At 42.0% G+C, this 24,921-nt stretch overlaps 1 protein-coding gene across 1 annotated transcript in view; it reads right to left on the bottom strand.

Moving 5' to 3' along the window:
- Positions 1-24,921, bottom strand: part of Nckap5 (NCK associated protein 5) — an 841,775-nt gene that overhangs the window by 601,875 nt on the left and 214,979 nt on the right. The window contains 1 exon segment of the mRNA XM_028874923.2: positions 18,571-18,644. Within this exon segment, the coding sequence (XP_028730756.1) occupies positions 18,571-18,644 (74 nt within the window).

The following is a 24,921-nucleotide window of genomic DNA, read 5'->3' as shown; positions in this document are numbered from 1 at the left end:
CTCAGAACCTATATAAAAAGCTCAGCGTGGTGAGACACAAAGGTAAACTCGGTGCCAGAGAGATGGAGACAGACAGGTGGCTGGGGCTCACTGGCCAGCTAGCCTATCTGAATTGGTAAACTCTGAGCTATTGAGAGACCCCCATCTCAAAAACATAAATTGGAAAATGATAGAGGAAGATACCCAACATCCATCTTTGACCTCTGGCCTCCACCCTATGCATGCATACATGCACACTTGAACACATATGGGCATTCACACTTAAACACACATACACAGATGTGCATTCATACGTAAACACATATACTTACATAAAAGCTTGGCTATGTTATCTAATTACATGAATGTGAGCACCCACAGAGGTTTCCTGGTGAGATGTGAGCTTGCTTTACACGGCAGGGCTGCATAATGGGATGACGTGACCACAGGTGTAGTTACCAGGTATGTGGAAGGGTCTACACTTGGCTATGTGGTATGCTTTGATCTAGCAAAAGGGAGGTCTTTTGCCCCGCCCCCTTGGCATTGTTATATAAAGCCTTTTTGAAGAGACAGAAGGGGCTGGTGGATTTTGATCCAGGTCCTCCCGAAGCTATCCCATGTTTCTGTCTGTCTCATCTCCGCTATCTTTCTATCTACAAATTCCTTTTACCTCTCTCCTCCTCATAGGAACCCTGTAAAAGGAGGGAGCTGGACTACCACACCTGAATCTTCCCTGACCTCCCTCCATGTGTCTCTGAGAACCTGGTCAACTATTGCCTCCAAAGCTTAACTCGTGTCTTCTCTATGAAAATATTAGGATACCTGCCTCTGACAATAGCCCCAGTTAAATAAAACATCTAGCAATGTTTTCTTGTGGTGATACTGTGTCCCCCAATATATTGTGCACCCTAATAAACTTATCTGGGGTCAGAGAACAGAACCCCACTAGATAGACATAGAGGCCAGAAAATGGTGACACACACGCCTTTAATCCTAGCATTCTGGAGGCAGAGATCCATCTGGATCTCTGTGAGTTCAAAGCCACACTGGAAACAGCCAGGCATGGTGATACACACCTTGAATCCCAGGAAATGATGGCAGGAAGCAAAAAGTTATGTAAGGCATGAAGACCAGGAACTAAGTTTGTTAAGCTTTTAGGCTTTTAGCAGCAGTTCAGCTGAGATCCATTTGGATGAGGACAAGATTTAAAAAAGAAATTATTCCTTACTACATTCTAAATCTTATGCTTACATTCACAGATAAGTATAGCCACCATCCCTCTTCAAAGAAGCCCCTTTTTACAGCAAATGGAGACCATAACAGAAAATCACAACTAGACACAATGCAGAGATCAACAGATCATGAGGAACCCAGTCCCAAAAGATACATCTTCATCACTGTTCCTGCATCAACAGCTCAGAGAACATTGTGAAAGAGGAGGCGGGAAGATTTTAAGAGCCAGAATATACCAGAAAGTCTGCTGTGAGACAGTCTCTCCTAAAAATGGCTGCATAAACAAGACCAGATATCAATGAGCATCTTAATATGGAGGAGTAAAATTTTTGTGGGGTCCCACCTTTCAACAAAAAACTATAGGCAAGTAATGATTGCTGGAAGGAGAATTAGCCTCTCCCAGAGATGAGGTCCCTTATTGGTTGTCCAATGCAGAGTGATCAGCCCTGAAACCATGTACACACAAACAAAAAACGGACCGATCAGCTTGTGTGTATATTTGTGTATACACATAAATATATGCATATATAAGTATGTAACAATGATGAAGAAAAAGAGGCTATCCACTTGAGAGTGGGGTAATGTGAGAAAGGTTCAAGGGAGGGACTGGGGAGAGAAAAGGGGAAAAAGTAACATCATTCTATTTCAATTAAAAACATCTTTAAAAAACTAAGTTTTTGTTATTTATGTGTACGTGTTTATGTGCATGTGTGTGTGCCGGTGCCCATGGAAGCCAGAAGAGAGCGTTAGGTCTCTTAGAGCTACAAGTTGTGATCCACCCAATATGGGTGCTGGGAATAGGTCCTCTGGGGCGCAGTGTGTGCTCTTAACCACATAGCCATCTCTCCAGCCTGGAAGGAAAGCCTCACATAGTCCTGCTTAACTGCTAGCCAATGATAAAAATGATTTTCAAATATTAACTTATAATTAGGACAGAGGAAACTGTCCTGCTTTCAGGCTGCCGCCGAACATGACTTTCATAGTACAGTGGTGATTAAGTGCAGAGTCAATGTTTGTACTCACCTGGTGGGAACTGGAAGAATTTGAAAGTGAATTATAAGAGCGCATACCTACAAAGGCCCCGCTCTACCCTCCAGCTTCAGCAGAATCTTTCATTCTCTCCAGCCGGGCTCTAGATAAATACTACAGTAGGAGAGCACTCAGCTTTCCAAGATTCCTGAACACTGGGCCAGGAAATGCTCAGTTAGTAACTGTTCCTTTCAGTAACATTCGAAAACCTACTACCTTTTTTTCTTCTTTCCTGGAAGGCCGGCAAATTTGTCTGACTAAGTTCTAGCACCGTGAAGAGTGCCGGTTTTTATTAACTCCAATGTGAACTCTTACCCACAAAATAGAGCCTTGGCTCTGGAGAAATGAAAACCTGAAAATAAAGAAGGACCAGGCGATTTACAAGGAGGATTAGGGTGGAAATGAATTTTTCTAAATTTAAAACACCCCTGCCCTGTCTTGAAATAATGATTTATATTTCTGGTGTCCTCAAGAGAGTAATTGGATATGTGTGACTCAGGCTGGAATTTTAGGTATTTTGCCTAAAGGTTATTAGCAATTTGTGCCACCAAGGGGAAAATCATGATGTTAGAATAAGAAGCCTCTCTCACAAGATGATGAAAACTGGTCATAACAAAATACATCCTACTTATATTACAGCCACACATGCTAAGACTGGAACCAAAGAGCTAGCCTGGACCTCAGTGGGAAAAGTGTTTGTGGAGCAATGGAAGTCCTCAATAGATCTTGAGCACCACCACCACCACCACCATCACCACAACAGCAAAAGGTGACAGGTAGTGGTGGTATACACCTTGAATCCCAGGCAGGCTGATCTCTGTGAGTTCAAGGCCAGCCTGGTCTACAGAGTGAGTTCCAGGACAGCCAGGGCTGTTCCACAGAGAAACCCTGTCTAAGAAAATAAAACAAAAACAAAAACAAACAACAGGAAAAGGAAACTGGCCAATTGGAGTTGTCCATCAGCGGCCACGATTGAGTGGGGTCAGGTAAATAAGTTGTGTGAGGGCAGAGCGCTACACCGGGGCCTTGGACAAGTAAGGACAGAAGGAAAACATTTCAAGTCCAGGGTTAAAGTCTTCAGACGGCCTGGTGAGATGGCTCCGCTTGGGAATGCTTGCAACATGAGCACAGGGACCTGTGATCCAGCCCAGAACCCACAGGGAAAAGCCAGGTGCAGCACTGATTTCCTGGACTCTCAGCGCTTGGGAAACAGAATTGAGAGAATTCCTGGAGGTTGCCCACTGCACCTAGCAGGAGCAGAGCATTACAGCTTCAGTGAGAGTCTATCTCAGGAATTTAAGGTGGGAAATTACGTCAGAAGACAGCCAGTACCAACCTATGACATGCAAGCCCAGCCACGTGCACATGCAGACATGTCTACACATACACACACACACACACACACACACACACACACACACACACACATACACACACACACATACACACACACACACACACACACACACACACACACACACACACAATGGTACAGATAAGATGGAGCAGACACACATATAGTTCCTAATGGCAACATTATAGCCAAGTGGTGAAAGACAGGTTGCTGGTTTTTAAAGATTTATTTTTATCATTTGTGTGCGTCTGTGTCTGTGTCTGTCTGTTTATCTGTGTGTGTCTGTTTGAGCATGTCCACAGAAGACAGAAGAGGGTGTAAGATCTGGAGCTGGAGTTAAAAAAAAAAAAAATCAACCCTTGAGCCACCGGATGTGAGTATACTGTAGAAGCAGCTGGCTCTCTTTACCCCTGAGCCATTTCCCCAGCCAAGACGGATATTACGTCACCCAGTATGAGGGTCACATAGACTCCCTTCTGTGCTGAACCGAAGGAAGTCACTTAGGTTTCACTTTGACAGTCCTATCCCAAGAATGTCCTTCTCTATGATAAATGGTAATATGTTGGGAATCCTACTTCAGACCCAGTTGTCAGGTTATAACTTCGTGCTATGGTTTCTCTCCTTCCACACTCTACAGGTTAAAACAGTTCAGTCAGGACAAGGCTTGTACAGTAAGCATGAGAACATGAGTCCAATCCCCTACAGCCATGTAATGCAAAGTGTACCACGAGAACACATGCCTGTAATTTCAGCAACGTGGTGTAGAGACAGGCAGAGCCCTGAGACCAATTGGCCAGCCAGCCAAGCTTACATGGCAAACAGCAGGCCTTCAGGTTTGGAGTGTTCAGAACTGATAACTGAAACCAATCATCCTGATACAATCTGAGCAGCGAGAGTCCCACCTCGAACTTGTTAGCCGAACACCTGTTACATTCAGCTCTATGCTGGTCATGCTTTCATATAACAGAAAAGAAAGACCAGGTACTAACAATACCTGAATCCAAATTAAGATATATGGGGTCATTTTGGAGTTTTAAAAAGGTACATCTCTCCACATATAATATAGTCTCAAGGTTGAGAGGATGGGAACCCAGATATTCTGAAGAATCTCTATGAAAGATGGGGAGCGAGAAACTTGTGGTGACCGTTGAGAAACCGGTAGGACTTACTGGTTTTCAATATGAAGACTAGTGAGAAAGAGTGTGTGCTCAGGAACAAGGAATGAATTCAAGGAACTTAGAGTGGAAAGCCCAGGGTTAGAAAGAGAAGCATTTAAGATTTTCACTGTAACATCCAGCCCTTTCATCCTGCTCTAAAGGTGTTTGATTTTGCTAGAAATCTTCAGGACATGACTTCCTGCGTATTTATTTGGTAAGCTAATATTTTCTGAGATGTTATAGCAACCTGAAGGAGCTAGGGCTGGGGAAACGATTCTGTAGCATGATTACTGGGTGAGAACCCAAATACAGATCCCCAACAACTCACATAAAAGCCAAGCATGAGCACACACACCTATAAACCAGCTCTGGAGGGTATGGAAATAGGACTGTTGCGCTTCGGCTGGTCAACTAGCCTAATTACAACTTCAGTGAGGGATTTTGTCTCAAAAAAATAGATTTAGTGGGGGAGAAATTGTGGGAAACACCTGATGCTGAGCTCTGGCAGTCATGTGTGCACTTGTGAGCACACATACTCTCATACATTTCTGTACACGGGTACACACACACACACACACACACACACGTAGGCTTAAGGAATAATTTAATAACATTTCCCCTCAGGTGACAACTGCAGGAATCAGGTGACTTCCCTAGGTCACCAATTTTCTTTTTTCAGAGAATAAAAACTTGAAGCAGTTGAGGGTCAAAGGCATGTTTCAGATAGGCATGACTTCGAGTACACTTTAAATGTAATGTTAAAGCAAATGTTCCCTAAAGCAAACACATTACTGTGTGCCTGTCTGATCCAAATTGGAAACTTGCGCTCATTTGACACATCAAAGAATTAGTATTTTTACCTCCTGCAGAAGACCCCATTCACAGTTCTTTCTTCTTTCTCTCCTATTATTCTTTTGACACAAGGAACCACGAGACCTAGACTGGCCTGAAACTCACTGGATAGCTAAGACTGATCTTGAACTTGCAACTCTCTGGCCTTTGCTTCCTGTGGTATTGCAGGCATACATCACTACATCAGACTTACATGGTGCTAGGACCACATCCTAGGGCTTAGTGCAGGATAGACAAGCATTCTACTAGCTGAGAACCATCTCCAGCCCTTTACTACATCAAAAGTGATATGGTGGAGTCAAATAACACAAGTGAGCAGACCTGGATTAAAACATCAGGCTTCCGATTAGCCAGTAAGTCTGAACTTCTAGAAGACACTGAAAAGCCAGTACCAGACAGTGCAGTTTCCCTTCATAGGGACTGTAACCTCACGGTGACCACTGTGCCCTTGTTAATGTCCTGCGACTGACTTTTTGTTGTACCATGCTGTGCTGAGAACTCCTGTGCAAACTTAAACATTATTCAATAGAATGATTTCCTGGAAACCCTCTTCAAAGTGGCCCCAGACTCTGACCTCACTCTGCAGCCCACCGTCTGCCAGAGTGATTTTTATTACCACTGGAACGTTCGGGCCAAGAGACAGCGTGGGAGTCAGAATTTCCAGCCAAGGAGGTTCATGTACATAGTAGCTGCTTTGAAGATAGGAAACTGCCACTTCCATTCTTAGTGCTTTAGAAAAATGGATAGGTAGGTAGGTAGGTAGGTAGGTAGGTAGATGAGAGAGAGAGAGAGAGAGAGATAGAGAGAGAGAGAGAGAGAGAGAGAGAGAGAGAGAGAGAGAGAGAGATAAGACAGACATAGAGATATATTGTTAACACTTCTAAAATCAACTTTATTTGTGTAAGGGTTCTGTAAGATCCTTTACTATCATATTACAATGTGATGATTGTTGGACACAGGGAGCTTGCTGGACTCCTGATAACTCAGGCAGCATTTTACATATGGGGAAAAAAAATCTGGATTTTTACCATAGAGTTCACATCTGTGGTTTACCATTATTGGGTGTCCAGGGACACAGGTCCACATAAAGCACCTTGGATGGTCTGACCAACCCTCCAGCTGATCTAGAAGCTGCTTCTGCTCTGACATCTCGGTGCCCTCTCTCAACACCTGAGCAAATATACTAATTCTTTGTGACCTTTGACCCAGATCACCTGTCTTCAGGGTTATTTATATGTCTATAAGGTCTAATTGTAACAGGCAATGCACACTGAGGCACAGCAAAAACTCTTCAGGGAAGAGATTCTATTTTGTACTTTCTCTTCCTGAGAGACCCAAACACTCATTCCAGATCCTCAGGTAAAGGTGGAAAGCAGAAACCCTCTCAGGTTTTTCTGAGCATGGAAATCTCTGGAAGAATGTAAGGGGGGAAAGCTACTCCTTTCAGGCTAGGAGATGGCTTAGTGAGGAAGGCATGCACGGTGCAAGCTGGAAAAGCTGAGTTGAGTTCACTGTATCCATGTAAGAACTGGGCATGGTGGAGCACCATACCCATGGAAGAGCTGGACATGGTGGACCACCGTGCCCATGTAAGAGCTGGACATGGTGGAGCACCATACCCATGTAAGAGCTGGGCATGGTGGAGCACCCTATCTATGTAAGAGCTGGGCATGGTGGAGCACCGTACCCATGGAAGAAAAGGGCATGGTGGAGCACCATACCCATGGAAGAGCTGGACATGGTGGAGCACCATACCCATGGAAGAGCTAGACATGTTAGACCACCGTATCCATATAAGAGATGGACATGGTGGACCACCATATTCATATAAGAGCTGGGCATGGTGGAGCATACACCTGGGACTCCAGCACTTGAATGAAGAAATGGGACTCTAGAAATAGCAAGAGTCAGGTTTAGTGAGACCCTGTCTCAAAACATCAGGAGAAAAGCTACTAATAAAGATACTACGGCCTGTATGTGCACACACAGGTGAGCACACTTGTACGCATGCTTCCTAGTCACCTCCCATACCTATGTGTCTCCTTTCAAGCTCAGTCACCCTACATAGGAATATGGAGAGTCAGACCATAGCAATCACTTTTTAAAAATCATTCCTATAGTTACGAGCAAAAAAATGTGAATTTTTCATAAATTAAATTAACTATTCATAAATTAAAATTAAACAAAAGAACTCCATTATAAATTAGCCATTTCATTTCTCTTTCTAAATTAAAAGGGGCCTTTTATCATCTTTGACTGTGTGCACACTGCAGAGTTCATCAAATGTATTTATATCAAGTGGGTCATCTAGCTTGGAGTTTTTCTTTCAACTGCATGGGAAATGTTTGTAATTCTTATTTTCCCAAATAAATCTACAAGATGCCTTTTGCTTGGGGCTCTTTATTTTAATTTCAAATAAATTGCATTAGGCCCCTAGCTGTTATATTGTTAAGTATAGGTAGAAGAATAACAAGGCAGGGTAAGACAAATGTCTTCAGATTGGTGATATGTGTCCTCAGTGCCCCCCAATCCCGTCATTCCAGAGCTGGCATACTTTGACACTATTTCTCAAAGAATGTAAATGTATTTAAACTAGAAGTATTCTCCCCTATGTGTGTATAAATGTACAGTGTGTGTGTGTGTGTGTGTGTGTGTGTGTGTGTGTGTGTGTGTGTGTATGGTGAGATCAAAGGACAACCTCAGTTGTGGTTCCTTGGGTACCACCTACCTTGTGTTTAGGGACAGGGTCTCTTACTGAGCTGGAACTCACTAAGTGCATTAGGCTGGATGGCCACTGAGCCCCAGAGCCACTTGTCTCCACCCAGTCTACACTGAAGTCACAAGCCACCATACCTAATCTCTCCATGTGGGTTCCAGGTACTGAGCCAAGGTCCTTGCACTTGGGTGGAAAGTTCTTTGCCAGCTGTGCCATCTCTTCAACACCTAGCAGTGCAACTTTTGAGTCATCTGTGAGCCTTCTCTACATATATTTCAGTGTAGGCCTTTTGTGATCTAAACCCCCTCATTAAAGTTGGCATATTTCCCTAGTTACAGCAGAAGGCACATTCTGCTTCCATAGGTTAACCTAGCAACCCTGTCTATACTGTGCTGCTTCGCTGGATTAAATATAAATAAAATGAGATCTGACTTTTTCTTCATCCTGGGTGTAGCCAAGCCCTAAAATACTTTCTTGGCACTAGATAACCTTTGTTCAAACACTGGGCATCCCCTAAACAAACGGGCAAGCAGATCACAAACAAATCACCCAAATAAAGTCTGATATGAACCTGGGAAGGCAGTGATGTGTCTTCCTGGGGCGCTTCAGAAATACAAAGGCTGACCGTGCCCTTCCTTCTTAAAGCAGGGTCAGCAGTCGACAGAAGTAATCCCCTGGTAAATGGCTTAACCTGCATCCTCTTTAAGATGCTCCAGGGATGGCAGAGCATGAGCCAATGCCCTGCTTCCTTCTCCTTTGTGCTGGGCAGAAGGTGTGGCTTAGAGGCCAGACTCTTATCCTGGTTGGGGATTGGAATTACCTAACTCTCTCAAACAATCCCTAGTGGGTAATTGGGGGAATGGCATTGATGGCCGTCCAGGGTGGGGGCATGGGTCTTGCACTCTGCTGAGAACATAGCTATGATTTAGAAATTTAGCACAAGGGTTGAGAGGAGGAGAAGCAATAGATAGCTCACTAGCCTGACTTCCTGTGGCTTTGGGGAGGAGTCCAGGAGCTGTTATAGAGTTGCCATAGGGTAGTGTTTGGCTCTCATTTGTTGTTAGAGAGCCCTGAATTCTGTCTGTTATACACCTAACCCGCAGAGATAACCTCTTTATCCCTTGAAGGGATTTAAACAAACTACGGCTCTTATTTTATACTGTGTCCACTGTTAAGAATTCATGCAGAGTACGTTTGCATGCTGCCAATTAAAATCTGCCCCCCGCCCCCAGTGGAGGTCTATGATTACAGCAGAGGCAAGGTATTTAATACGCACATCTCCTTAGGCTACACCAATTAACCCCATGAGAAAAGAGGCATGTGAACTCGTGAAGAGGTTGGATAATATGATCCCGAGAGACAAGATACACGGGATGAAACACTCAGAGTCTGGGACAGTCAGAGCTCAACGCTATATATGGGGGCTCAGCTTCTGTTTGTGCCTGTGCTTTACAATGACAAGCCCATTTTTTCAATAGGGCATTACAGAGTTTTCTTCTCAGGGCTAGAATGACACATGGCTTCTAACAGACAATTTTAATATCATTCCTTTAGACACAGACACAGAGATAGACACACACCTGTTACATGCACACACACACACACACACATAATAAATATAAAAAGTACTTTTTAAATATCACTTTCACATATTCTCTCTCTCTCTCTCTCTCTCTCTCTCTCTCTGAGTGTGTGTGTGTGTGTGTGTGTGTGTGTGTGTGTAGGCAAAAGGGCATAGGAAATCTCAGTCGGTATTCCTTAGATGGCTGTCAATCTTGTTTTATGAGACAGGCTCTCTCATTGGCCTGGAACTCCTCAATTGGACTGGGCTGTTAAGGTAGGGACTTCCAAAGATCCGAGGTTATGGGTGCACGCCACCATGCCTGCCTTTTTAATAGAGGGCCTGGGGATCCAAACTCGGGTCCTCGCGTTTGCGTGGCAAGTAGTGTACTGAATGAGTCATCTCCCTAGACTGAAGCTCTCGTTTTTTGTTTTGTTCTGTTTCGTCTTTTCCCCCTCACTTTTCAGAAGGGCGGCTGAAGCCTCAATAACTAATCCCAAGAATCGATGAAGTATTGATCACCAACTGTTTGCCTTGGTAAAGCACTTAAGTGCTGCTTCCCATGGGGCACACAGTGCCTGCACCGCCAGAAAGAATGAAACGCTTAATTGAACAACATTGATAGAATCTGTTAGAAGGAAAGTCCCGTGGCCCCTCCCTTCTAGGCATCAAATGATCTTAACAAGTCTAAAATTCTTGAAAAATAGAACTTCCCCTTTGCTTTCTGGCTTAAATGTGATCCCCACTGGAAGGAAAGGAATTTAGAATTGCTACAACTTTGCTTTCATTCTCTGGATTCAGATGCTTCCCAAAGGCGATGAAGACTGAAATAAAATGACCCTCTCCCCAAATATTCATCCATGCTCTCTCTAGTGGGGAGGTTTTCTACATCTTCCAGTAGAATTTTTGGCTTCTAAAGAAGTTACTTCCAGGAAAGAATTCTTTCCTTGACACAGACAGAATTCCACTTTTGGGGCAGCTCAGGAGGGAGGGAGGGAGGAGGGAGGTTGGAAGGGAGGGCAAGCAAGTATAAGTGGTTCAGGATTTCTTGAAGCACGTTTTCACATGTCAACAATTTAGACTTCTCACATTATGTCTTGCTACCAAGCCATCTTGCCACAATATTATCATTAGGATGAAAAACATAGAAGAAGGTTCAAGTTTTATATGTTACACATTTAGGTATCAAGACGAACATACCATTTCCTAAGGTATGCTTCTTAGTAATTTAATATAGGACATGTTCCAAATGGGTTCTACTGAGGAGTTGGCGTGTGTGTGTGTGTGTGTGTGTGTGTGTGTGTGTGTGAGTGATATGTGTGCATGTGGATGCACTCGTTTGTGGAGGCATGAGGGTGACATAGAGAATCTCCCTCAGTTGTCTTCCCCCTTATATATGTGTAACACATATGAACAACGCTAAGGGCCCTGAGAAATTCTGCAGTTACAAAGTTTACAAGTGAGCATCACCTAGTATTTTCCACATTTGTTTGTTCACAGTATATTTTCTTAAAATATCTGTAGTGACTCATGCTATTGGTATTTCTGGGTCTATACTTAGGACAATGCTTCCATGTGTGATTTATTTAAAAACAATGATTCTCAACCACGGCATGAGATATTAATGTCCTCTCATAAATACTAGGAAAGTGTCTGCAGATATTTTAGGTTGTCACAATATGGGTGTTCCTGGCAGGTAGTGAGTGACAGCCTGGGATTATCTTAAACACCATGAAATGCCCATGACAACCCTATCCCTATGTCAACAAAATATCCAGCTTTAACAGTGCTTGTCAAAATACTTAAATGATTCTGAACTTGGTGACTGGTGTGCTTTCTCTTGCTGTGAAAAACACTGGCCAGCATGAGGACAAAGGGGTTTATTTAGTTTACACTTTCATGTGCTCCATCACTGAGGGCAGCAGTCAGGGCAGGAACTCAAAGCAGGAACCTGGAGGCAGGGACAGAAGCAGAGGCTGAGAAGGAGTGCTGCTTTCTGGCTTGCTTCCAAGCTCACATTCAACTGCCTTACATTTACATCAGGCCCCAAATGCCCAGGAGTGGTCTGTGTGCGATGGGTGGGACCCTCTCACTTCACTCGGCAGTCAAGAAAACACCCTATGAACATGTCCACAGGCCAATCTGATGGAAGGCATTTGTCACTTGAGAGTCCCTCTTCCCAGGTGACTCTTCTTGGTGTCAAGTTGACAAAACCTAACCAGTATGCTTGGTAACCTTAAGTCTATGGGTGGGCATCAGGACCTCTCCAAATACAGTTGTCTTGCAGTCAGGCAGATTTCCTTATTTCCGTGTGTGTGTGTGTGTGTGTGTGTGTGTGTGTGTGTGTGTGTGTGTGTGTAGGCTGGAGGTCAACCTCACAGGTCATTCTTTAGATGCTGTCCACCTTGAATTTTGTGATATAATCTCTCACTGGGAAGGGCTCAGTGAGTCCCTACAGGCCCACCTGTCTCCACCTCCCCAGCACTGGGATCTCAAATACAACATGCCACAATTTTTTATGTAGGTATTGGGGGTCAAATTCTGGTCCTTCTGCCTGAGTAGTAAGCATCTCTCCAGCCAAAGCTCTTTATTTCTTATAGTAGCTTTGAGTGTCCCCAATGCAACTTAAAAAATCCAAAGCAAATACCTTAACATTATCTAGTGAGTAATTGGAAACCTGTTAAATCTTTTGGATTAGATATTTCTACCAAATTCTTCAAAGTTTAGTATGGTCTATATTACATAGTACCATCACGCAATATCTAAGTATTATCAAATGGCCAGGATAAAAGACATCTTTAAGTATATGTTCCATAAATACACTGTACTACAGCACACACAATTCATGCAGTCTTGATGCTCTGAAATCTGAAACACTAGTCACTCTAGTGACCTTAAATTGTCAACTTGACACAGCATAGAGACACCCAGGAGGCAATTCTCGAGATTGAAGAATTTCATACATCAGATGAGCACATGGAATTTCTGTGGGGAGTTGTCTTGATTGTTACTGTGGGCGCCATCATTCCCTGAGCAGTCCTGGGCTGTGTGAGAAAGCTGCCTAAGCATGAGCTCCTGAGTGAGCCAACCACCCATGTGTACTTCACGTTCCTGCTTGAGTTCCTGCCCTGACTTCCCTTGGGGATGGACTGTGACCTGAAATTTTAAGCCAAATAAACCCTTTTGTACCCTAAGTCACTTCTGGTCCTGGTGTTTGCCATAGTAAGAGACTAAAACTAGAATGGTAGCTATATTGATACCTTCTTTCTACACACAAAGAAACTCAGCCTGAGTACTACTCATTTTTTAGTTTGACAGGGTAGGACAAGAGTTCTCCCAACCTTTAGTGACCTCCTCTTCCCACAGCTGTGATAATATGACACTGTCACTTTTCCATACATATTTCACATGTGGCATGAAAGAATAATTTCATGCAATGAATATTCATGAGTTCAATTTGTAGTTTCCAACTGTCTATGAATTCTAAACTCGTAATATGAGGCTACAAATGGATAAAGATTTTAATCAAATATCAGAGGCATTTTCCCACTATTATTTCTTACGATCTTTCTTGTCAAAGATATTTAGCCAAATAAGAAATAGTAGAGGATATAAAAATCATCACATACAATAACTACTTCCATCTTAATGTTAACTTCTTGTATCAGAACAAATTGATGCACAGGAAATCACGACTGTGGTTTGACACTAATATACACTTCATGTGGGATGTTTTAGGAGTTTATTTTTAACTCTTTGTGTGCTGGGGGGCGGGGTAAGCACATGAGAGCAATGAGTACAGTGCCCACAGAGGCCAGAGGAGAAAGCTGGATCTCCTGAAGCTGGAGTTACAGGTGGTTATGAGGCACCCAATGTGGGTTCTGGGAACCGGACCAAGCCCCTCTGTAAGAGTAGCAAATGCTTCTAAGTGCTGAGTAATTTCTTTACACCATCCACATTTTAAGTCAAGTAGAAAGGTACAGAGGAAAGTAAGACTTCAGTATATATTTAAGAGAGTTTAGACTTAGCTATAGATTCTGATTTCATCCTTTTCTTTATATAAATCCACAAATGTTTACTTTTTTAAAATAATTTTCTGGTACCAAAGAGATTGGACCTGAATGTCTGCTACTGTTGGATGGCTGAGTTTGAGTTCCACAAATTCCCTTGCTATTTCACATCTCAGAGATAGATGATAGGACTATTTCTATAATATACTAAGCAAGAACCCAAAATAACCTAGCTACCTTGAGGGTGATTACAATATATTTTTGTGTCATGAAAGATGGTTAAAAAACAAGTAAAATCTAAATACCAGTAAATTCCTCCATGAAGATAAGGAATCCCTTGGCAAATATTTTCTGTGAATATATATGCCCATGTACATGTGTATATGTGCACAAGCATATGCATGTACACAGAAGCCAGAAACAACTTGAGGTCCCATTCCTTGGGGGCCCTTCACTTTGTTGTTTGAGACAGGGTCTTTCACTGGCCTGGAAATCACCAATTAAATACATTCAGGAACTTGACTCTGAAATTATAACATAGCTTACATACGTACAACTTTAGTGCATCAGGTAATGTGAGGAGCTACAATAAAGAGCCTACCCCATGATAATTACAGCAATCACCAATAAAGGTACAATAAACACGAGGGTCTATACTGACCGAGGGGTAAGTCTGTCTAATTTCAGGCACCCTAGTTAAGTTCACACACATGACACAAGGTTACCCTCAAGATCCTCCACACAGCAGTTTACATGACTCATGAATAAAGTATTTGCAATACCTGATCGTCCACACAAAGGGCTTTCTACACCATTCCCTGACCTTCTCCTTTAAGCAAAGTTACCATGTCACCATAGAGCACGATAAACCCTGCCACTCCAGTCTGTCAAGTCAGGGTTGGTTTGCAAACTATAGTCAACTGTGGTTGCATGACTTACTAGAGTGTGTAGAAATTGACACTTGTTCTTCATTTTCTTTCCCATGTTACCCATTTCCATTTTCTCACTGGTAGTCACTGTGACCATTCAAATGCCTTTATTACCCACTGTTGTTATTCAGACAGTGGGGGATTATGGGGCCCTCTGACATTATACCTGAGGCTTTACTGCTTCCAGAAGGATAACTCCATTTCTGAAGGGAAACAAAGGGGTTCGCACACAAAACTCCGAGCTCTTACCATGCTTGAAATGAGATTTGAGCTTAGTCATATCTGAGATCAACGATTTTTATTAACTACCCCAGGAAGGCCGGAAAAACACAGCCCTTTTCCATGAGTGTTTTCACTGGTTCAAAGCGCTGGCAAACCATTACGCCTCCGCGGTGATGTATCTAAGATACATCTAAATACTTACTGTCTAAATTAAACTAAAAATTGTCTTTTATCAGAAAGCAGCCATTATTGTTAGTGTATATTTTTCTCTTAAAAGACAGAGCAAAGGGAATATTTCTATACAAGTTTAAATGTAACTTTACATATGTTACAGATCAGTTTTAAAATATGCTTTCAAGTAGATCTATTAGAAAAATAAAATTTTAAAAAACCACAACTATATACATAGCTGCTGATGTTACATGTGCACTAGTTTACCCAAAACAACAACAACAAACAGGTATGAAGGTAATAGTTTCCCAAAACAAATCCAATAAATATCAGATTAGTTAATAAAAAATAACTGGGGGGCTGGAGACATGATCCAGTGTTAGTGTCTGCTATACACGCATGAGGAGTAGAGTTTGGAAGACCCGTGTAAATGCCAGTGGGTGTGGCCACCTGGCTATAATTCCAGCCTGGGAAGGGGGATACAGGGGATCCCCCACAGCAAGCTGTTCAATGAGACTGGCCAATCAGCAAATTCTGCTCTGCAAAGAATGAGGTGGAAGAACAAAGAGGATGATCCTTAACGTCAGCCTTAGAAGTCCACATCCACAAACCATGCATGTGTAAGCAAAAACATGCATATGTGCACTTACACACACAAAAATAAATAAATAAATAAATAAATAAATAAATAAATAAATAAATAAAAGAAAAGAGAAATGAGAGAAAACTGATTTATCTGTTCAGATTAAAAATGACCAAGTCTTCTGGACACAACAGGACAGCCACACTTGGGAACACAAAGCAGCTGTGGTCACCTTCACAGGACCCACACAAAGGACCAAGCCAGTCCACATTCCAGAATGGAGGGGGAGGGGGTCACAAGTTCCCAACCCTAACTGAGGAGCTACTGACAGCTGACGGTTTCTGAGGGAGACTCAGTTTCCTTTAAGACTGGGGGACTCCTGGGATGTCCACTATGTTCCAGGAGAAGATTCCACACCCATAAGTATATGGGTGGCACAAATTGTACCTGGTGAATTATTAAAAAAAAAAAACTTTTAAAAGAAAAAGATGACAAGAAGTTATGAGGGGATGGAGGGGCGAAAGATGGATCTGGGAGGAACTAGAGGAAGGAAAGAAGAGTAAATATAATCAAAATACATTTATGCATATTTGAAATTCTCAATTAATAAGAATACATGTTTGTTTTTTTTTTAAAAAAAAAACTTTTGGGTCAACTGATACATTCTCCCAGTAGTATTTTTATATAAGGAAGCAGAATTTTTTTTATTACTATGATTAAAGATCATGAATGAGCTGAACCAAGGAAATCTATAGCACTTTATCCCAAACTAGAACTACTTTACTTTTGTAGGGTGAATTTTGAGGTTAGTACAGAGAAAGCCCTGCCCTCTAAGAGGTAAAACGGACACATAAGTAAATGACTATAGGACCTTCTTTCCCCTTGGGACAAAGACAGCTCCTGGGACAATTCTCCTGTAGTATTGACACACCATGTAATAATGGACCAGCACATGTATTTCAAAATCCAAGAGCTACAGAAACTTTAGAAAAGGAATTCAAACATCATCACAGCACCTGCAAAGGCCACACTCATAGGTCCCTAGAGAACTAACTAACAGCATCACAGCCATTTTCCCAGTCTATTCCCAAGGGACCTGGGAACGACTGACTGACTGACTGACTGACTGACTGACTGACTGACTGACTTGGGAGTTTCACTTCCATGTCACCAATTTCCAACCCAAAGTGCCTGGACATATGTCTCAGGTTATTTTCCTGACCTAGAGTCAGAGCCCACCCAGTAAAGCAAAATCTCAGTATGAAAAGGCTATTATTACACAGAAGCCTTCGGGACCAACCTTCCCACGTGAAGAATGGGGAGCCTGGCATCTTTTTATGGAAGAAAAGCTTCACTGACCCACAGCAGGGAAGCCAGTAGAGAGTTTGTGTCTACATTCCGCCATGTTCCTAAGTTTGCCATGCGGCATTCCTACCTGCTTGCTCTGAGCAAATCCCAGGCCTGAGGGCTGGCTCGCAGCTCTGTTTGTGTTATTTTAAACTGCCGTTCTCTAACTTAGGACTTCCTTTAAAAAATAAACTATCTTAATATATTCTTTTCAAATTTCTTCCATTTATATAATGTATGTTGATCATATTACTTTCTTCTTGTGGCCTCTTTTCCCTGCTAAAATTTTTATATAACTCTAGGTAGACAGGCATATAAATAAGATACACAAATCAGACATCTACTGATTAAAAAAAAAACATAAAGAAATTTATTTTAAAGCTATTCTTTGTAAAATAAAAAAGGTGTAGTTTTACCATTTATTAAAGATAAAAGCAAATTTAAAAACTAATGAGATAGATATGTTTGTTTATTTTTACATAAGCAATTAAGTCTTGGCTGAATATTTGACACTGTAAGAAACAAAGATTCTTCAACATTTTTCATAATCAACTGATATATTGATTTCATTATTGTCAATTTTGTGAATATTACTTCACATAAATGCATAGTGTAAAAAGGCAAAAGTATGTTTAGGGTCATTACAGAAACTGCCAAAATTTCAACCCTAATCCCATGCCAAAACTCATTTAGCAGATTATTACCTGAAACTCAAGTTATCAACATACACAGAAATTTAAAAATCAAACATCCTAACATGATACAATCCAAACATATATTAATATGTTGCTTCCATGCTGTAGAGCACCAGAAGGAAAATATTAAATTTTTTTGTTCTTTGCAATGAAACTGTCATGTTCCTCTCAGATCATAAAAAAAAAAAAAATGTAAAGTACAATAAAGACCCTAAAAATCATAACACATAATGCCCTGGGACCTGAGCCATGTGTCTTAGGCAGCATTCAGCAGGGCAGTGCTGCATAGCTTGACATAATGAAGAGTATGTGGTGTGTTGAGAATGAAGTCTGCAACATAAGTGCACACTCCCAGAGATACCTCAGAATCATCACCCGCTTGATGTGGAACCAGAACATTCAGAAGCCTGTCCTTATTTCCAGTTGTCTGTGCAATGGGAACCCTCCTGAGATCATGACTGACAGTTTCAGAAGCCGGGTCCTACATAACCTCTGGTGATCTTGTGTACACAGGTAGTTCTGGCACCCAGTAGAAGGAGATACATTTAATCTAATTAATTCCCTGCTCCATGATCAAGACCACTTACAAGAAGTCAGCACAGTAGGTGAAATGCTTGCCCAAGGACTGTCTTCAAAACTCACCTCTGCACAGAAATAACACAATTTTAAAAATCCCACAGCTATGGCGGCTACTACCTGAGCCCACAGAGACAGGAGTGTGCCTCCACTCACCGCCAGAGACTTCGCTGTTGCTCCCTGAGTTGCGTCAGCAGATGCTCGATGCACTTATTCGAGTCCATGTATTCCTGCACAAACAGAACAAGAGGGATTATAACTCACTACACACTGGCCATTCACCGCACATTACACATGAACATTTCAAAACAATATTCAAGTGTCCATTTTGGTAACACTAGTTTTTTTTCATTGATTTGCCATGTAAAATACAAAGCCACTGGGTAAAAAAGTCACTGTAGGCTGGGGAGATGGTTTACTGGGTCAATGTGGATCTGAGTTCAATCCCTAGAAACTATGTTTAAAAAAATAAAGTCAGGTGTGGTGAGATGTATTTATAATCCCAGCTCTGGGGAAAGGGAGACAGATCACTGGGTCTTCTGGTGGGTCAACCTAGAATCAATGACAGACCCTGTCTCAAATTATAATGGCGCCCTGAAAAAGATGACTGAAGATGTCTTCTGGCATTCATTGTGCTCACACATGCATGGAAAGTCATTGGAACCATCACTATGCTCTAAGGCAACATATCTTTCTGTCAAAGAATGGTTTTCCACAAGATAATCCTTCATCCCTTTCCCCAGTTCTAGAAACCTAGGCCTCTACAGTCTACATGTACAGTCATTTGTCATGATATCACTTCTCTACCTCATGTGACAGCTTCTATAAACAAACTCCCAAAGTGAATTTGGGGTTTATTGAGTTAGGGGGAAACTCCCCTGTCTTACAAAGAAGCCAACATTTCATGCTTATGAACATTGGTGTCCATGTGTTCTACTCCAAAACACAGGAAGCTATGTTGGTGCCCTTAAAAGAAACATTATCTATATGTGGAGGCCTTGTATTTACTGGTCTTAGGGTAGTCATTTTCTCTTTCTTTTCCTTTTTTAAGATTTTATTTATTATATATACAGCGTTCTGCATGCATGCCAGAAAAGGGCACCAGATCTCATTATAGATGGTTGTGAACCACCATGTGGTTGCTGGGAATTGAACTCAGGACCTCTAGAAGAGCAACTAGTGTTCTTATCTGCTGAGTCATCTCTCCAGCCCCAGGGGGTAGTCATTTTCAAGTAAAAATAAACTATATAGAACATTTTATATGGGTATCGTATTCTTTGGACACATTCACTTTCTTATATATACACGTCATCATCTTCTTATACATACATATGACTTGTAACTCTTTTAGCATCTAAGAACAGCTAAAAGGTAAGGCACATCCTGTTCTATGAAGATGTGATGCAGATGAGGAAGTCTTGATTCAATAGATGATGACTACATTTGTTGACAACCACACAACTGTAGCTGTGTGGGTTTAGCTCTGGCCTCTCTATTATAGTCCACTGGTCTCCATATCTGTGTCTGTGCCAGAGCCAGGCTGTTTCTGTCACTGTGGCTTTGTAGGACAATTTCAGATTGAGTGTCATGACACATCCAGCACTGCTGTTTCTTCTGAAGGTGACTTTGGCTGTCCAGGGTCTTAGGTCCTTCCATATGAATTTTAGGATGGCTTTTCCTAGATCTTGAGTTTTGGTGGGCACTGTGTTGCATCTATAGATGGCTTTGGTAATATGGCATTTTCGTGTTACTAATTCTGCCAATCCATGAGCATGTGAAGTCTTTCCATCTTCTAGTGGTTTCTCAGATTTTTTTCTATTAGCTCTTAAAATTTTCACAGTAGGGGTATTGAGAGAGAGAGAGAGAGAGAGAGAGAGAGAGAGAGAGAGAGAGAGAGAGAGAGAGAGAGAGAGATTGAGATTAAACGAGAAAAAAGAGCAGGAGAAAGGAAGGAAAGACCTTAAGAGGAAAGGGGGAAAGAAAGAAGAAAGGATGGAGAGACATGTGACATGATAGACAGCTTGCAAAGAGGAAGGGGACCAGCAAGAGGGAGACCTGGACATGGGGAAGGAAGGCAAGGGCGGAGAGCAAATTAGAACCATTTATAATGAGACATAGTTTGAAAGACCATAATGAACTCCACTACTTTATTTTAATTATTTGTAAAGATCTATTTTTTTCAATTATGTACATGTGTGGAGGAGAATGTGCCGGTGACTGCAGAGCCTGCAGAGGCCAGAGGAGAACAAGGACCTCTACAGCTAGAGTTACAGATAGCCGTGTACCACCTGGTGTGGGTACTGGGTACCAAATTCAGGGCCTCTACGAGGGCAAGTGCTCTTAACCACTGAGCCATCTCTCCAGCCTCCAAATCCATTACTTTGTAAGCTATTTTAAAATTGTATATATTCTTATTTGTGTGGCTAAACCCATGTTTTAAAAAAAAAGTATCTGAAAAAATGAAGAATTTATTTTTCCACATGAAAATCCTATAGAAAAGTCTATAGACTGTGAAATCAGAATTTTGAATTTGTTATTTCTGAATACATGGCCCATAGATGAGAGCACTTCAATTGCCGACTTGCAAGCATAGTGTGCAAAATGCTACGTACTACTGTTTCACTCTGGATATTTTTTCCTGCTTGAAGAGCTGACCTGAAGATCTCTGCTTTTCCAGCACAGTTGGAAGAGACTGAATGGTACACAGTGGTTTCAACACTAAAGGTGCCAGGAAACTGGCTGTTTTCGGTCTGTGGATTTTGAAATACACTAGGGCTTTGGTTAATATTAATATTTCTCTTTCTGAAGTACAGATTCATTATTAAACATTATATATAATCTATCACTTCTACAGGAATATTCTCTTAATGGGAAAGTGTGGTACAGCCAAGATTCGAGCCATAGCCATTAGAAGGTTCCAGACCTGAGTTCATGACCCTGGATCAACCAAGCCAGACTTGAAGGTACCTTACTACCTTTCCAAACACATTTTAGCACATAATAGCATGCATTTTCAGAGTGCCACAAGTCTCTAAAAATGAATTAAGATATTATAATTCAGTAACAAAGATTCAGATAAAGAGTCATATGCCTAATGAATTGATATGCATCTTCAGGTGACCATGGAGTAAGTCCTCAAATAAAAATACTGGGGCTTTGAAAATGAAGCAGACCAGAGATCCTTGTGTATCCATGTTTATTGCTGCCAAGATATGGATCGGCACAGGTGCTCAGCGTTAGATGAGTGGATAAAGAAAATGTTACATACGTGCGCATGCGTGCACACACACACGGGGGGGGGGGAATAAAAGTAGAAACAGTGAGGATGAAAAGTCTAAAAGGAAGTGGGAGTAAGAGCAAAAAAAGTCCTGGGGGCCAAGACAGCAAACAGGGCCAGGAGAGTGTTCTGTGGGCAAACGCATTGGTGGTACAAGCCTGAGGACTGGAGACTGCCCCTGGAATCCACATCAAATTCTGGGTCCACAGGTGGGCATCTGTAGTCCCACCGTCCATACAGTGAGACAGGGACAAAGAGAAGAATGTCCTAGAAGTGCATGCGTACTTAGCACAGTGGCAAAAATAAGAGAGACCCTACCTCAACAAGGTGGCAGGAGAGAGCTGGCCCCCAAAGTTGAGCTCTGACCTCCACAACCATGATATAGCACATGAATACCCACACTAATGCATACATACAAACATACATACATACATATGTACATACATACACACACAAGAAAATAAATTCAAAAATATAAAATAGTAAACATTTCTTCTCTATATACAATCTAAATTTAATGATCTATAGTATAGGCACATACATACATACATACTTACCTATGCATGTATGTATGCATGCATGTGTGCATGCATGCGTGCATGTATGCAAGTGTATGTGTATGCGTGTGTGTGTGTGTGTGTGTGTGTGTGTGTGTGTGACATAAAAGTAGAAGGGGGACTTTCTAGAGGGTGAAAAACAGCAAGGCACATTTGATGTATTAGATATATATAAATATGAAATCTAATAAGATTCAATATTATGTATGCTAATTAAACATTTATAATAATTTGTTTGTTCGTTCGTTTTGTTTTGTTTTTTGAGACAGGCTTTCTCTGTGTAGCCCTAGCTGTCCTGGAACTCACTCTGTAGACCAGGCTGGCCTCAAACTCCTTATGTAGGCCTATCTAGTCTTGAACTCACAGAAATCCACCTGCCTTCTGAGGCCTGGTATTATAGGCATGCACCACCAACTGTGGTGATATTGTGTTCCCCAAAATATTGTGTACCCTAATAAAGTTATCTGGGATCAGAGAACAGAACAGCCACTAGATATAGAGGCCAGAAAATGGTGGCACACATACACCTTTCATCCTAACATTCCAAAGGCAGAGATCCATCTAAATCTCTGTGAGTTCAAGGCCACATTGGAAACAGCCAGGCATGATGACACATGCCTTTAATCCTAGGAAGTGATGGCCAGAAGCAGAAAGGTGTATAAGGTGTGAGGACCAGGAACTAGAGCCTGGTTAAGCTTTTAGGCTTTTAGCAGCAGTTCAGCTGAGATTCATTCAGGATGAGGACTCAGAGGCTCAGTCTGAGGAAACAGGATCAGCTGAGGAATTAGCAAGGTGAGGTGGCTGTGGCTTGCTCTGTTTCTCTGATCATTCAGTGTTCACCCCAATACCTGGCTCCGGGTTTGTTTTTATTAATAAGACCTTTTAAGATTCGTGCTACAACCAACCCCAGCCTCATAAAGTCATTTTAAGAAGATGCTGAGAAAAGGATCCAGAAGAGAAAGAAGCCTGAACACAGTACCCAATGAACTCAGCTAATACAAAAGCCCAGAGACATTATTTGGAAATGAGACCAGAGGACAGTGAGATCTGGGAATCTGAATGGGAGCCAAGAGTCTGCAGTGACGTCAGGTTTAGGCAGGAATGGAGGCACTCGCCCTGGAAAACAGTTTAGATCAAAGCTCCTACACTGAGCGGTCCTTGATCAGCCCAGGGGGTTCAAGTTGACAAGTACAGTAGTGGGGCAGGAGGTAAGAGCCCTGCGGAGGACCTGGGTTCAGTTCCCAGCACCCACAAGGTGCCTCACAACCAGCCCGTCACTCCAGTTCCCGCAATAACGACAAACACTTCCTGACTCAGTGACTTAGGTTCAAATCCTGGTTTTGATCTTACTGGCTGTGTTCTCCTGCATTAGTTACTTTTTGAGCTTTGTATGTCTTAGCTTCTCTCTTTGTCGGAAGGATAAGTGATATTTAGCTTGTAGTGGCGTCATAAGGTTTAAGTAAGTCTATACCATCATGCATACCACAGAAGACACACAGCTCTCCGCAGAGCACTGCCCTCCTCCTCTCAAAAGAGTTCTCACTGCTCAAAATGAGGACACTGTCCATGGTTTGTCCCTTCCAGAGCCTCAAGATTTTTCTGTTTGTAGAGCTTGTGAACTAAAGTTTTCTGGAGATGCTGACCCTGTATCAAAGCTCCTGCAGATGGATTAACCCTGACTGACTATGGGAAGATGAAATACTGCAGAAAGAGAGCCAAGATAATCTTGGGCTATCTTGGCTTTGTAATAACTATTTACCTCAACAAATTTATCAGACCTAACATTGGGGACTATTAGGTAAAGTTCTTGGACTATCTCATTAAACTCAACAGACTATACGAATCCTAAAGCTCAGATTTTGTCATCAGAAATAGAGATTTCCTCTTGTTGGTGTCCTGACGTGTGTGTGTGTGTGTGTGTGTGTGTGTGCGCGCGCGCGCGCGCGCGAGCGAGCATGCATACCAACCTGAGATGTGTGTGTGTACATGTGTACTGTACTGACCTGTGATGTGTGTGCACACATCGTATGTGTACTGATCTTCATACATGCGTGCACTCCAGTGTGTATATATGTAAATTTTATTTTGACTTTTTTTATTTGGTGTCTATAACACTTCACATGTCCTCGGCCATGTCAGAGTACGTCATCCTTCATGTAGGATAATTTTAATCTATGTGTGTAGGCCATGATCAGGTACCCTCATGTTGGAGAAACAACCTCGTTGAATAAAATGGGAGTCAAGATATTTGGGGCAATTAGAAAGCTCCAGGAATGAAAAAATCAGTGGGAGATTTTAACAACTGAGTGGGATAGGGCAACAGCTCAAGTGAACTTGATTTTCCCCGTGTGTGTTTCTCTTTCTACAGTTTAAATTCTCTGTGGTCACAGCACACAGTGAGAGTGCTGAATATTAACTGTCAAAATGAAGGCGTGGAACACAGTCCACAAAGAGGAAAGTGTCATTCCATTTTAGCAGGTGAGATTAAAAAATCCTTCAAGGAAACAATTTCCCCTCCCATAATCTCAGACCATGAGCCTCCGTTCTCCTTGTCCTTGTCAGCGTTCTGTTGAAAGCATTTCGCTGAAGGAAGGATTAAGGAGGCAAGAAGAATCATGTTACAGCAAGTTGGATTTATATAATGTGGTTTTAAATTTTTTCAAAGGTACAGCA

This window comes from Peromyscus leucopus, chromosome 15 (assembly GCF_004664715.2).
Source record: "Peromyscus leucopus breed LL Stock chromosome 15, UCI_PerLeu_2.1, whole genome shotgun sequence".
Lineage (NCBI taxonomy): Eukaryota > Metazoa > Chordata > Mammalia > Rodentia > Cricetidae > Peromyscus > Peromyscus leucopus.
This window is presented reverse-complemented; position numbering and strand designations above follow the sequence as displayed.